Source organism: Peromyscus maniculatus, chromosome 11 (assembly GCF_049852395.1).
Source record: "Peromyscus maniculatus bairdii isolate BWxNUB_F1_BW_parent chromosome 11, HU_Pman_BW_mat_3.1, whole genome shotgun sequence".
Taxonomy (NCBI): domain Eukaryota; kingdom Metazoa; phylum Chordata; class Mammalia; order Rodentia; family Cricetidae; genus Peromyscus; species Peromyscus maniculatus.
Window position 1 is genome coordinate 81,777,608 of NC_134862.1, and position 14,549 is coordinate 81,792,156.

At 47.8% G+C, this 14,549-nt stretch overlaps 1 protein-coding gene and 1 pseudogene across 1 annotated transcript; both read left to right on the plus strand.

Annotated features, from left to right (window-relative positions):
• Positions 1-5,936: 5,936 nt before the first annotated feature.
• LOC143267746 (small ribosomal subunit protein uS2 pseudogene) lies at positions 5,937-6,894 on the plus strand (annotated as a pseudogene).
• A 569-nt stretch (positions 6,895-7,463) lies between these two features.
• On the plus strand, positions 7,464-10,593 carry Slamf9 (SLAM family member 9). The gene is made up of 4 exons (XM_006990574.4): positions 7,464-7,662; positions 8,225-8,566; positions 9,320-9,592; positions 9,975-10,593. Exons 1-4 carry the CDS (start codon positions 7,620-7,622, stop codon positions 10,172-10,174), a joined length of 858 nt encoding a protein of 285 aa, XP_006990636.1. The 5' UTR covers positions 7,464-7,619; the 3' UTR covers positions 10,175-10,593.
• Positions 10,594-14,549: the final 3,956 nt, after the last annotated feature.

Consider the following 14,549-nt stretch of genomic DNA (forward strand, 5'->3'; position numbering starts at 1 on the left):
GAAAGCAAGGGAGCCCCATTTGGATCACAATCCATGAGCTGAAGCAACAGTTCTTTGAAAATCATGCAGAGGACTGACTCTCTCCACAGGGGACTGGAAGAGCTCAGTGAGGAATGAAGATAGCAATCATTTTTCTCTTTCCGAAGATGCAATGGACTGTTTATGTTTGTGGGGGCATGTTCGATAAATGTGAGGCCAGCCGTCTCTGGCTATCAGCACGCTCGCTGTAGCAGCAATGGAGATAGCCTTTTGCTCTCCCTTCGAGAGAAAACTTTTCTTCATCTGCCAGGAGTGTTAGGAGCTGACAGTCTCCAGCTGCCATCCTCCGAGCTCCACCATTTCTAGGGCAGCCCCAGGACTGCACACTTGGTGGGCCTTGGTACCTGACACTCTTGTACAAGACCTAGCTCTTGGGACATCCTGCCCGACAGAGGCATCCTCTCCTGGGCCACACTGAGCCAGCGCTCCTGGTGAGTTAGCAGTTTGAGATACCTACATCATGGTACCACACTCGGTAGCAGGAATCTTATAAGTCCTTATTAATAAAATCAAACCCAGAGCCAGGTATTGGGGTGAACTGGAAGGTCAGAGAGACAGAACAAGCCACAGCTTCCTCACCTGGCCGACTTCTCAGCTGGTCTTGTTTCCTCAGACTGGAAGCCTCTGTGTCCTCATATCCGAATGGCTCTCAGATGAACTGTGCTGCTCAAAACCTAAAAGCTTAACCAGCCACATGCTTAACCAGCCAAATGCTTCTAGTTTCTGGTCCTCATGCCTTATATACCTTTCTGCTTTCTACCACCACTCCCTGGGATTAAAGGCTGGCTTTCTGGGATTAAAGGCGTGATGAGTCAACATGCTTGGCTGTATCCTTGAACACTTGGCTTTCTGCCTCTGGAATGCTAGGATTAAAGGTGTGTGCTACCACTGCCTATCCTAAGTATCTAGTGGTTTTTCTGTTCTCTGACCCCAGATAAGTTTATTAGGGTACACAATATTTTGGGGAACACAATACCACCACAACATTCTCCCAACTTGGTTTGGCTTTCTCCTCCATTGCATTTCACAGGCATTTTCTCCCCAGGAAGCCTCGTTTATTCTTGATTCCAACACTTGCACTCTTTAAACCCTGAACATTGTACACATGACCTTGTTTTCTTTTTTATCTTGCTTTAATTTTATTTTTAATTTTTTGTAGTTGTTTAAAAAAAAACTGGTTAAAATTTTGTATACATTTATAATGTATGACATGTTGCTTTGAAGCATGTATATGTGTGTCTGTGGAATGACTAAATCAAATTAATTAACACAGTGTTAACTGCCTCAAATAACTTTTTGTGCTATGAACACACAATTTATTATCAGCTATTTCTGAGAATACTATATGTTAGTGTATATGTACAGTAGATCATGCTGTACAGTAGACATGTTGAATTTATTCCTTCTGTCCATCTGAAACTTTGTGTCCTATGACCATTGTCTCCCAAGCTGACCTGATCTCCAACCCCTAGAAACAACCACTCTACTCTCTACTTCTATGGGTTCAAGTTTTAAAGATGTGAGATCATGTGGCATTTGACTTTCTGTGGCTGCCTTGTTCCACTTAGCAAGACGGATTTTTTTTTTTTTTAAGGTCAAATAGTACCCCATCATGTATATGTACCACGTTTCCCTTATCCATCCATCCACTGATGGATACTTGGGTTGTTTCCTTCTCTTGGCTGTTGTGATTAATACCCCAGTACACATGGGACTGCAGCTAGATCATCAACATAATTGATTTAATTTCCTTTGGATACAGATCAAGTAGTTGGGATTGCTGGATCTAGTTTCTTTTTAAATAGATGGGAAGTCTGATTTAAAAAAAAACTTCCAGGCTCAAGTTAAAGCCTGACCTGTATTTATAGAAAATCCAGATCAAAGAGGCTTGGCACTCATGATCTGAAGCACAAGGACTAGTACTTTCTCTCCTTCACTTAGCAGACCTTTCTCATCCTTGAGGTCTTATCCTCGGTATCTTTTCTCTTTGAGAGTTTTTCCTCAATCCTCCTGACTTCAACCTGGCTTGTTGGAGGCTCTTTCATCTCTCTCTCTCTCTCTCTCTCTCTCTCTCTCTCTCTCTCTCTCTCTCCCTCTCCCTCTCCCTCTCCCTCTCCCTCTCCCTCTCCCCCTCCCTCTCCCCCTCCCTCCCTCCCTCCCTCTCTCTCTCTCTCTCTCTCTCTCTCTCTCTCTCTCTCTCTCTCTCTCCCTGCCTTTCCTTCCTTCCTTCCTTGGTTATTGTGGTAATTTGACTGTAATTGCCCCCCCCCCATAATCTCATAGGAAGTGGCACTATTAGGAGGTGTGGCCTTTTTGGAGGAAGTGTGTCACTGTGGGGGATGGCTTTGAGGTTTCCTGTGTTTAGGACACTGCCCAGTGTATCAGTCGACTTCTTGTTGCCTTCTGATCAAAATGTAGCCAGCACCATGTCTGCACATTGCCAGGCTCCCTGTCATGATGATAAAGGACTGAACTTCTGAAACTGTAAGCAAGCCAACCGAATTAAATGTTTCCTTTATTAGAGTTGCCATGGACATGGTGTCTCTTCACAGCAAAAAAAACCCAACAAACCAAACTAAGACAGTCATGAAATACCTTTTTGCTTCCTTGTCATGGCTTATTGAATTGAGCACTGGTAGAAACTTAAAGGTTATATCCAGTTTGAGGATCCATCTGGTGTCAGAGATGCTGTAGACCATCTGAACCAGTGACTGTCCAGTCTTAGCTTGAATACAGGGAATGAAAGCTATATGACATAATCCATTGCCTCCTTACAACCAAAGCTTATCTCTTTTTTTTCTTTTCTTCTTTCTTTTAAACTATTTTTAAAATTTCAATTATAGTGTTGTGTGTGTACATGTGTATGTGTGTATGTGCTTGCTTGTGTGTGTGTGTGTGTGTGTGCAGAAGGAGGAGGTCAGAGGGGTATCAGTTCACTTGAGGCTGGAGTTACAGGCAGTTGTGAGCTGCCTGATGTGAGTGCTGAGAATCAAACTCAGGTCCTCTGCAAGAACAATATGTGCTCTTAACCACTGAGCCATCTCTCCAGCCCCAAATCTTTTCTTTTTTAACTTCTTAATCAGTATATATTCTACAGCATAACGGGCTTCCCTGTAATGCTTTCATATGTGCATCTAACACACTCTGTACTTACTCTCTGTTATGGTTTCTTGTGTCTCCACACCCCCACTCAAGTCTCTCTTTTCTGTTCTTAAGTAGTCTTCCTTTCTCTTTCATGTTTTCAAAAATCTAGATTCTGCATATGAGAGGAAAAAAAAAAACAACAACAACCCATGGATTCTTTTGTTCAGCATGATTACATCTGGTTCCGTTTCCTTTCCTACAAATGACATAACTTCATTGCTTATAGATGAATAAAACTTGTGGTGTATACATATCACACTGGCTTTATCCATTCATACCTGTTGATGGGCACTTAGGTGGATTCCGTCACAGCTACTGTGACTGCTGTCACAGTAACCTTGAATGTGTAGGATCACTGCAGTATGCTGACTTAGATTCTTTTGAGTATACTACCCAGCAATGCTATATCATATGATAGCTCTGTTTTTAGTGTTTTAAAAGAACCTTCATACTGATCTGCATAGTAACCCAATAAGTTTACATTTCTACTTATAGTTTCATTTCTATTATTGTGATAAAATACCCTAAAAGCAGCTTAGAGGAAAACTGTTTATTTTGGCTCATGATTCCAGGTTACAGTCTATCAAAGCAGGGAAAACAGTATTAGGAGCCTGAGACAGTCAGTCACTTCAGATTAACAAGAGCAGAGAGAAACGAATACATGCATGCTTGCTTCTTTGCTTATGCCTGCCTCTTACGCAGTTCAGGACTACACTAGACTACAGTGGGCTGGATCTTCCCACATCAATCAACTCCAGAGACACACCCACAGGCCAACTCAGTGTAGACCATCCCTCATGGAGACTCTTTTCCCAAGTGATTCTAAGTTGTGTCAAGTAGACATGTAAAGCTAATCAATCCATCACACTACGAAGAGTGCATGTAGGCGTTCCTTTTCCAGCCTATGTTTTTCTTTTAATTAATTAACTAACTAATTAATGTAAAAGACACATAGAATAAATAAATAAATTAATTAATTAGCTAATTAATTAATTTATTCTATGTGTCTTTTACATCATGTATCTTGATCCTATTCATTTCCCTGTTCCTTTGCATCCACCCTCTGCCCCTGCACACACCTCAAATAAAACAAAATTTAAGAGAAAACAAGGAAAAAAAGATTTAAAAGGGGGAAAAATAAGCTATACTACATGGAAGCTGCAGTGTGACACTGTGAGTCACGCTGTAAACCCCTTTGTCCATACAGCTTTCCTTGCAAGTGTCCATTGCAAAGAGTCATTGGTCTGGTTCGAGGTCTCTGGTTTCTACTACACTATCATAGAGCTCCTCCTGGATATCCTGTTGTTGCCCTGTGTTGTGGAGATCCTGCAGTTTTGGGTCTGCAGGTCAGATCCCTTCATGGACTCCAGCAGTTCACAGATGGGGTAGACGATGGGGCGGGCCAGGTCATAACCTTGGATCTGGGCCTGGGCAGCTGTAGGGTTGGTCTGCCAGATGTGGAGTGGGGACAGTTCTCCCACTCTTACAACTTTGGGGCTGGCTCACCCACACCTGCACTAACAGGGTTGGGCTCTCCCACACTTACGACCACAGAGCCAGCTCCCCCCACCCCACCCTACCCCCGCCCGATGTTGATGGGCAGGGTGGAGGAGGGCACATTTCCTCTGCTCATGCCACCACCAGACAGGCGGGTAATGGGGACAGCTCTCCCACGCTCACAATTTCGGGGCTGGCTCACCCACACTTGCTCTGACAAGGTTGGCTCTCTTGTGCTGGCTGCCTTGGCAAGGTGCAGGGCCCGCTCTCCGGAGCGTTGCAGCTGGTGGGGTCAGGGATGGGTCTCCCACACTTACGACCACAGGGGCAGGGCATCGTTCCCCTGCCCATGTCACCACAAGACAGATGAGAAATGGAGAGAGAACTCTCCCATGCTCACAACGTCGGGGCTGCCTCACTCACAGCCGTGTTAACAGAGTTGGCTCGATGGTGCTGCCCTGGTGAAGTGCAGGGCCTGCTCTCCCGAGTGATGCAGCTTGTAGGGGGTAGGGACAGCTCTCCCACTCCTGTTACCTCAGAGTCAACTCTCCCTCCTCCTTAGATGTTGATGGGTGGGAACGGGGGGCTCAGCTCACTCCCTTCCTCCCTCATCTTTTCAAATTTGCCTCTGTCCACAGGACCTGAAACCATTCTGTCTCTTTCTCTCTCGTATAAAACCACCATACCATACCTCTGCTCACACTAATGTGCCCATCTGGCTGGGGCAGCGAGGTATCAAGTGGGCCCGAGTTTTCTTCCTGTAGCCTGGAGCAGACAGCCCCAGGCCTGTGTGTAGGTCTCCCCATCCCACACTGGTCGCCCTAGTGCTGTGCTGGGCCGTGCTTTCTCATCAGAAAGAGATCATTATAGTGCCAGCCACCCAGGGCCATCGGCTGCATGGTGTGGGGTGTGGGTTTCTCTGGAGTCTGGTGGGGGGCCAGGGCTTAGACTGCCCCTGACCCGTGGTTGGCTGGGTTCTGCCCGCTCCCACCGTGTGGTGTGGTGTGTGGGGTTTTCCAGAGTATGATTTTTTTTTTTAACCTTAATTCTCTACAATCTCTTCTCAAATCTGATTTTCTCTATATCTTTGATCAACATTGATAATTGAATGATTTTAAATCTTTCTATGACATTAACAACTCTAACCGAAACTCTTTTTTAAAATTATTGTTGCTGTTATTGTTATTTTCTTTTTGAGACAGGGTCTCAATATGTCGCTCCGGCTGGCCTGGAACTCACTATGTAGACCAGGGTGACCTGGAACTCGGAGAAATCCACCTGCCTCTGCCTTCTGAGTGTTGGTATTAAAAGATGTGTTCCATTATGCCTGGCCTGAAACAGTATTTTGAAAGAGAATCAGCCTTTCCCTGCTGCCTAGGCAGGGGTCTAGGTGATGTTTCTCTCAATTCACATTACAGTTTATAGGGGAACTCACACAGTATCTGGAGCCCTTGAGATCCTGCAAGTGGAGAGGGAGGATGTCCTCGAATTCCTTGCAGTAGGAACCCACTCAGGTGGCACCAACCTTGACTTCCAGATGGGACGGTACCTCTGCAAAAGGCACAGTGATGGCGTTTACATCAAAAGTGTGAGGAGGACCCGGGAGAAGCTGCTGTTGACAGCTCCAGCCATCACGGCCATTGAGGACCCTGCAGATGTCATCTCCTCCAGGAACCCCTGGGCCAGCCAGCCGTGCTGAAGTTGCGGTCGCCACTGGAGTCACTCCAGATGCTGGCACCTCACTCCTAGGACTTCCACTAGCCAGGTCTAAGAGGACTCCAGGATGCCTTCTGGTGGTGACTAATCCCAGAGCGGACCACCAGCCCCTCACAGGGGTGTCTTGTGTCAACCTGCCTACTACTGCTCTGTGTAACCCAGAATCTCCTCTGTAGTGCTGACATTGTCATTCCAAGCCACAAACGAGGCTGCTCACTCAGTGAATCCTATTTGGTGCATGCTGACTTGGGACGTTCTGCACGTGTGTGGTACCATCTCTGGTGAGCACCAATGGTGCTCGTCTGGTCATGCCTGATCCCTGTTTCTATCGAGATCCTAAGACTGGGAAGGAAGAGCAAGTGGGCTAAAAAGGCTGTGGCCAAGAAGGACTGTCAGGGTGAATGGGCTGTACCTGCCCCTGCGTCCCCTGCTCTCAGATGGGAGGTGGCAGACTGCAGATGTGCGTGTGGCCTCTGGGCCCATCCAGCTGTTCCTTAGTGGAGCCTGGAATGTCCAGACCGCCACTGGGGACTTGTCTGCAGCCCTCACTGCCGAATCAGAGGGAATCACCACTGAGTGGTCATAAACTGTTTTTACAGACACTTGAGCAGAAGAGAAAGGTGGATGGAAGACAGTTTCTTAAAAAAAAAAAAGAGATCAACCCCTCACCCCCAAATAGCATCACAAATGGGAATACAAATAGCTTTAAACGGAAAGACTTCCCTCACTCATGTATTCTAATGCCACGAATGTGCATTTAACAGGGGCCAGGAACAGTGAAACATACAGAGGAAATAAAATATAGACTCTCAGGGGAGATAAAAATCACAGCAACGCAGGAAATACTAAGGTGGTGGGGAGAGCTTGCTGAGGGCCGAGAGCAGGCTGGTACGTGCATATTTGATTTCTATGGGATCTGGACATACAGAGAGTTGGAGATAGAAAGTCTTTATTAGGAAGTGAGATTTGAACTGAGTTTAGGGGATGGGCAATCTGAGTCAGTAGATAAATCATCTGACTGTTGGGCTGGGGAGAAACGTCTTTCCATGAGGGCCAGGGAGGAGCTTAAATGTGGACAGAGGAAGTTGAAGTGAGAAGTATTTCCCTCTCGGCTTCCCGTCAATATCAGTCAGTCATTCCTCTTATAGGAGTCCCTTCCCAGCTTGTGTTTCCACGACCTGGGGAGCTGACCACATCACTCTTCCCAGGCAGGAGCTGCTGATATGGGGGCCTTTCTCTGGTCACTCCTTCTGCTGCTTCGGGAAGGTGAGTGGTTGCCTAGTGCTGCATGAGATTATCTTGGTATGCCTCTGTTCTACCTGGTCTTGGGCTAGCAAGACCCTTTCTTTAGAGAGAATATGTCAGCCCTCCTGTGGATGGGCACCGAGGCTGATTCTATAGCTTGGCCATTGTAACTCGCTCTGCAATAAACGCGGATGCGCCACCACATCACTGCAGTATGTGGACTTGATTTGTGTCAAGTACGTCCCCAGGAGTGATAAAGCTGGATCCCAGGCTAGTTTTGAGGAACTTCCATTCCGCTCTCCAAGGGATGGAGGACGGCCTCAGAGCAGGATAAGAGAGAAGGATCTGGATGGGGTTGCAGTTCCAGAAGGACAAAGAAGAAGGAAAACGTTGGATGGCGGAGCAATAAATGGGGACCCTCCCTGACCAACTCAGGGTACAATGGAAATTTAGAACTACAAGAGGTAGCTAAAGAGTCACACTGAGCAGAGAAGGTGCTTTGATGAGGAGGAGCCATAGCTACCATGCTAGCTAGCCTTGGCCTCCCAGAGATATCAACTGGGCTACATACATCTCTTTTCAGCCAAAGGGTTTTCGGGAGATGAGGAGGACCCTGAGGAAGTGATTGCAGTCCTTCAAGAGTCTATCATCCTTTCTCTGGAAATACCATCCAGTGAAGAGGTTAAGGACATCATCTGGTCCTCTCGAAAAAACCTCGCCGTAGTGGCACCGGGGGAAGAGGGCCAGCCAGCCAACATCACTGTGATGGATCCTCGCTACCGAGGTCGAGTGGGCATCCCAGAGTCCAGCTACTCTCTGCGTATCAGCAATCTGACCTGGGAGGACTCTGACTTTTACCAAGCCAAAGTTAACTTGAAGACATCCCAGCTCTCTATCACGAAGTCTTACAATCTCCATGTCTACCGTGAGTTTAGGCTCCTATTATTCTGGCTTTCCTGAGCTTGGCATGGATGCTCAGGAACTGGGGTAGGCTTTAAGAGGCTGGACCTGGAAGGCAGACTGCCTCTAGTGTGCTCTGTTCCAGTGTCTGAGCTTCAGCCACAGGGAGAGGGGGCTAGAAGAAGGAGGCGTTAGGACTGAGACTGTTTCCACAGAGGTTCCCAAAGCAGTGAGAGAGATGAGGACTGTGAATAGGGCATCTAAGGGCCCTTTTCTCACCCAGGAGACTGCATCCTCTAGATAAATAGCTCTTGAGCCCTTTATCCCCCTGTGTGATTTGAGGGTTACTAATCATTTCCTCCCCCACCTGAACCAACATTTCTTCTCTCTACCTGCCACATTGAGTCTACTTAGGATCTTGGAGAGGCGATTAAAATGTAAATGTCTTTGGGAGGGTGGTAATGTTTTGTACAATCAGTGAGACCAAAGAGGATCTAGGGGAAGGAGGTGTATAAACTAAGAGTGAAGTAACAAGGAACCACTGGTGTATATCTGTCTAAGCAGATATTCTGTGGCCCTGCAACCACAAATTATATTGTTGTTTTATCTGGTTTTGCTTATTTATTTATTTATTTATTTATTTATTTGTTTGTTTGTTTGTTTATTTTGAGTAAAGGGCCTCTCAAGATGGCAAGAATACCCAAGACTTGAGAGACTTAGGAAAACAGACCCAACTTCAGACTGTTCAGTGGGTCTTCATGTTTTTTTTCTCTTTTAGGGCGACTGTCAAGGCCCCACATCACTGTGAACTTTAAGATTTCTGAGGAAGGTGCCTGTAACATATCCCTGAGGTGCTCCGTAGAGAGGGCGGACATGGATGTGACCTACAGCTGGCTTTCATCTCAGGACAGCACTGACACTCCTCACGAAGGCTCTGTTGTCAGTACATCTTGGAGGCCTGGTGACGAAGCCCTTTCCTATACTTGTAGGGTCAGCAACCCCGTCAGCTACTCCACTTCCCGTCTCATCCCTGTCGGGTCCTTCTGTGCAGGTACCAGAACCCAAGAGACAATGCCTGAGCTTGTGCAAGTCCTGTGCCTCAGGACGCCACCTCCCCTCCTGCCTGAGGCTCCTAAGGAGAATACCAGGGACCCTAGAACATAACACTATTCTGTAGAGGCTTGCCATTGGACCAGGGAGGGACCCTGCCTTTATTATCAATTGCTCCGGATTTCCAGAGGATTCTTCGGCACTTGGCTTGAGACTGAGGGCCAGATACCAGTTCTGTGCACAGAATAGGTATTTCTAGAGGCATTTGGTATAAGAGATGAGCTGATTATTAACTGGAGAGCCTTTCTATGACACTAGATAGATGACTGCCCTCTCAACTTACCATTCTTCTAATGAACTCTTTTCCTTTCTTCCTATCCCAGAGCCTGGCTATTCTGAGAAGTCTTCAGTGTTCTGCCTCCTGGCCAAGGGCTTGCTCCTTCTCTTACTCTTGGTAATTCTGGCTGTGGGACTCTGTGTCTTCCGAGCCCAGAAAAACTATGAGATGGCGAGGGTGAGGAAACTCAAGAGAAACCGAATCAAACTGAGGAAGAAGGGGAAGCCTGGCCCTAGTCCAGTCTGATGGGCCCCTGGAGACCCCTGTTCTGAGCTTTGTCTCCTCTTAGCCTCCAGGGAAATCATCTGGGGGACAGGTGGGAGGATCACTGTTGAACACCTGAAAGGGCCATATTCCCCGAGAGACGCCATCTGGCAATAAAGTCAGTCCCCACCTTCTGGAAGAGCTGTGCTTGACTGGCAATTCTGTGGGTGCTGGGCAGCCCAGGGAAAAACCTGTTGCTCACTTTCCCTACCTGTCCAGGTGTCTTCACTGAAGCCCACGCCCCTTCTCAGGCTTGCCTCTGGGCAGGAAAATGAGTCTGAAGACCCCATGAGAGTGAAGTGTTTGTTTTCACTACAGGCATCCCATTCTTCACCCACCTAAGTCTTACAATAAACTACACGAAAGGCTCCCTCACCTAACTAAATGTGTGACGGCAGTTCATTTAGTTCATAACTGTTATGCCTAAGACTCCTCGCTCTCCTACCCCATCCTTGTTCTGACAGACAACTTCACATAACTCTTCTACCCAGTGTACCAAGCCTACATAGAAGCTGTCCCACAAGGAGGTGGCAGAGACCCCTGGCTCAGTCCTTCTCTGGGTTATAGTTGAGACTGGTGACCTCCATTATCTCCCTGATACCCTGCTCTGAGCCCTGCCGCTCACCTCATAGGAGTGACCACTCTCTGGATCAATTACTAAGATCTTGTACCCTTGACTTTTGTTTAAGGTTGACTTTGTTTAGTTAGGTGTGGTGGCACATGCCTTTAATACCAGCACTTGGGAGGTAGAGGCAGGTGAATCTCTGAGTTCGAGGCCAGCCTGGTCTACAAATCAAGTTCCAGGACAGTCAGGGGTTACACAAAGAAACCCTAAGTTGATTTTGAGGCCTTCCTGAGTTTTTCGTTTGTTTTCTTTTTTTCTTCTTTCTTTCTTTCTTTTTTTTTCTTTTGAGACAGGGTTTCTCTGTGTAGCTTTGTGCCTTTCCTGGAACTCACTCTGTAGCCCAGACTGGCCTTGAACTCACAGAGATCTGCCTGCCTCTGCCTCCCGAGTGCTGGGATTAAAGGCGTGTGCCACCACCACCCGGCCTATTTGTTTTTTTCTTCTAGGTTTCTGTTTTAGGCATTTTGATTGGAATATTTGGTCAATGTAGGGCTCCCTACTCTTGCTCTTTCCATAGCCCCAGGTCTGATGTGCCTATCATACCATTTTCCCCAAATTCGATCTTGGGTGTTTTACTTAGGTAACTGCCAGGGTTCAGGGGAGGAGGGGGTGCAAGAGAAGCCACTTAATCAGCAGGACAGGTGTAAGTAACAAATGACTTGGTGCAGGTGACATAGGATGTGCCAAAGAGGGAACTGGGTGAGATCTTGGGAGACCTAGGTTTTACTCCAGCACTTTCCCCTGGCCTGGGATCCTGTGTTTACCCAACATCCACTGAGCCTCAGTTCAGTTCCACAAAAAAACACATACTTGAAAGGAAGACGTAGGTGTGGCTTCCTGGATCTCCTACAGAGACTGGGCCTCCTTTAGGTGCCAGATAGTCCTGTCTTCAAAAAAGGTCTGTAGCCCCAACTCCTGACACTTTCCATGCCTGTCATAGGAGGTGCCGCCATAAGGTGCCGCCTGCCTGGGCGAACCACCTGGAGTCCATTTTTTCACAGAGAGGGACAGTTCATTTCTTTTGTCTTTTGGAGCTGGCATACAGAAAGCAAACAGAGAAGTCAACACTCCCTGTGTGGCAGGTCCAGGGATCTCCCGGAGTTGGCAGAGTCCCTTCTTCTCAGAGCCAATCTCCGAACAGAGGAAAGTCCAAAACAGCCTAGAGAAGGAAGACTTAAACTTCGCAGAGAGTGTACCCTCGGAAGCCAGGCAGGCGAGTAGCCTGGCGGCACATTACCATAATCTTATTCATTATTTGAAATAGGCTCATGCAATCTGGGGAATGGACATTCAAGCCAGACAGAAAATACACACCAAGATGCTCATAAGTGAAGGATCATAGTGACTAGGGACTGCCATGCCACCACACACTGTGACAAAAGGGTATGTGAGAAAACAGGCTGGAGAGGCATGTTCTAAAAGGTGAGAGGTCCAGGACTCATGGACACGCTGTCCACAGGCTCCCCAGGTTCACCATTTTCTGATATTCTCACCCAGAAATTGAAATAAACAAGCTAGCTGATACATTAGATGCAGTCCTGGTTAGCTGAATAAAATTTTCCAGAGGAGTGATTAGTATGGCCCAAGGACAAGTCGGGGTAAAATCTTTAGTTTTGACCTTTAGGGATTACTTTAAAAAAAAAATCAACTTCACTTCTGGAGTAAGGAGGGAACAAGTCATAGGTCTCGGTTCCCTTTCTTACAAAAACAAAACAAAACAAACACGTAAGATATATCAATCAGACAAAAATGACAATAATAATTAAAAATAACAAACCAAGCTTTCGGGAAAAGCATGAACATATAAACTTAATTTGAAAACCGTGTAAAATCTCATTTTTACAAAAAAAGTATCTTAACATCCACATGAGAGTGAGTAGTGTATCTATCAGAAACCACCATAGACTGCAGAAATGAAACTCTTGGACCAGAGGTGGGGCCAGTGCCTTACAATTAATTGGTAAGGAACCAGGAAATCAAAGACTTCCTCTTTTGATCGCGTAGTCTACCGTTATGTCCCTGCTCTTTTCACTGTCATGATGTCACCTGGTCAACTGTTAGGGCAGCCTACTGTGCAAACGAGGGGCAAAGCCACTAGTTCTGGGCCCTTGTTGGGGTGGTGGGAAAAACCACGTTTCTGCTGCAGCCTCCTTTTTCGGCCCGCTCCCCGCTCTCCTCCCCCTCCAGTGGCTCAAAACACTCAGGCACTTACACCTGGAAGACTGTTCCCGCTCTCCGGACTTACTACTGATGGAAGGCCAACCACAGCAATGGGATCAGATCTGGATCCACTATAGGGGGTGGTCTGACGGTGATTCGGGTGTGCTTACAATCTTTCCCCGGGGTCTGTTCTGACCTGGATTCCATTAACTACAGGCGGGATACACTGAGTGGGAGTTCAACCCCAGTCAGAGTGTGGTGAGGACAGTATGTTGCTTTCTGGGAGGGTTTCCAGAGGAGCTCACTGGGAAGTAGTACCTGGACCGAGTTGCCTGGGCCTGGTGGGAGAGCAAATAGCAAGCCGGCACCCCCAGAGCAGCGCCAAGCTGAGAGGTACCATTTTCTGAGGGCAGGTACATTTCTGCCTGTGGGTGAAATGTCCAAGGGGTGGGGTTCCGTGATCCAGGCTGGACCTTGAACGTGCCTAGATGGCAACTCTTGGGCAAGTTTCTCCGTGTGGTCCAGCCGCTGTTTTCCCACTAGTCAAAAGGAGCTGCACTCGCTTCTCAGGAGTTTCAGTGCAGATTACAGTTGCAATGAAAAACGTGCATCTAACCCAGGGCTTGGCACCCTGCAAGGGGTTCAGTGAAGGATCAGATATTCCATTCTTTCTCTTTCAATCTCCGTTGTCAGGGTGCCCGTCATTTCTTCCCCCGGGCTTATTTCTCTAGGTCGTTGGTGCCTGAAGCTGCCCCGGCAGCCCCAAACTAGCAGCTTAGCCTTCTGCAAGACACACACACACACACACACACACACACACACACACACACACACACACACACACACGGGAGGCGCCCGGCAGCCCCAAACTAGCAGCTTAGCCTTCTGCAAGACACAGACACACACACACACACACAGACACACACACACAGAGACACACACACACACAGACACACACACACACAGACACACACACACAGAGACACACACACACACAGACACACACACACAGACACACACACACACACACACACACACACACACACACACACACACACACTCACACGGGAGGCGCCTGGGCAAAAGCTGGGAGCTAGCCAATACAGACAGGTATTTCCAGTCCAGCGAGAGGAAATGGGTGGGGGTGGGGATAAAGATAGGAGATCAGATGGGTCCGGGACTTGGGTGGATCCCCAGGGAGGGGGCGGGGAATCGTGCTCTCCACCAGGTGCTCCTGCCCCTGGCTCAGATTTCAACCTTCGATGCCTCCTTTGTGGCACGCTTGTTCGGAAAGAGGAGAAGGCCACAGGTAAGTTATAAAGGAAGGAGGGCATGCAAGCATCCTGCAAAGGGGGTAGGCTCCTGCGGCTCTTGGTCCACCGGTCTGTCTGACCCAGTCGCCCCTCTGACTCGAGGCGGGAAGCGGCGATCAGCCTTCCCACGCTTAGTTGTACAGAGCTCCACGAGGGGGCGACTGGAGCCCACGTGCGACCGCGTCCTTCTGTCTCTAAACTACAACTCCCAGGAGGCGCGGGGGTCCCGCCCGCCTTGCCCGGCCTCTGTTGGCTCCAA

Bases quoted from the DNA above. Each gene is read 5' to 3' on its own strand.
- Slamf9 (XM_006990574.4), top strand. From the start codon at position 7,620: ATGGGGGCCTTTCTCTGGTCACTCCTTCTGCTGCTTCGGGAAG. The intron at 7,663-8,224 runs GTGAGTGGTTGC...ATCTCTTTTCAG, and splicing joins CCTTCTGCTGCTTCGGGAAG to CCAAAGGGTTTTCGGGAGAT. The intron at 8,567-9,319 runs GTGAGTTTAGGC...TTTCTCTTTTAG, and splicing joins TTACAATCTCCATGTCTACC to GGCGACTGTCAAGGCCCCAC.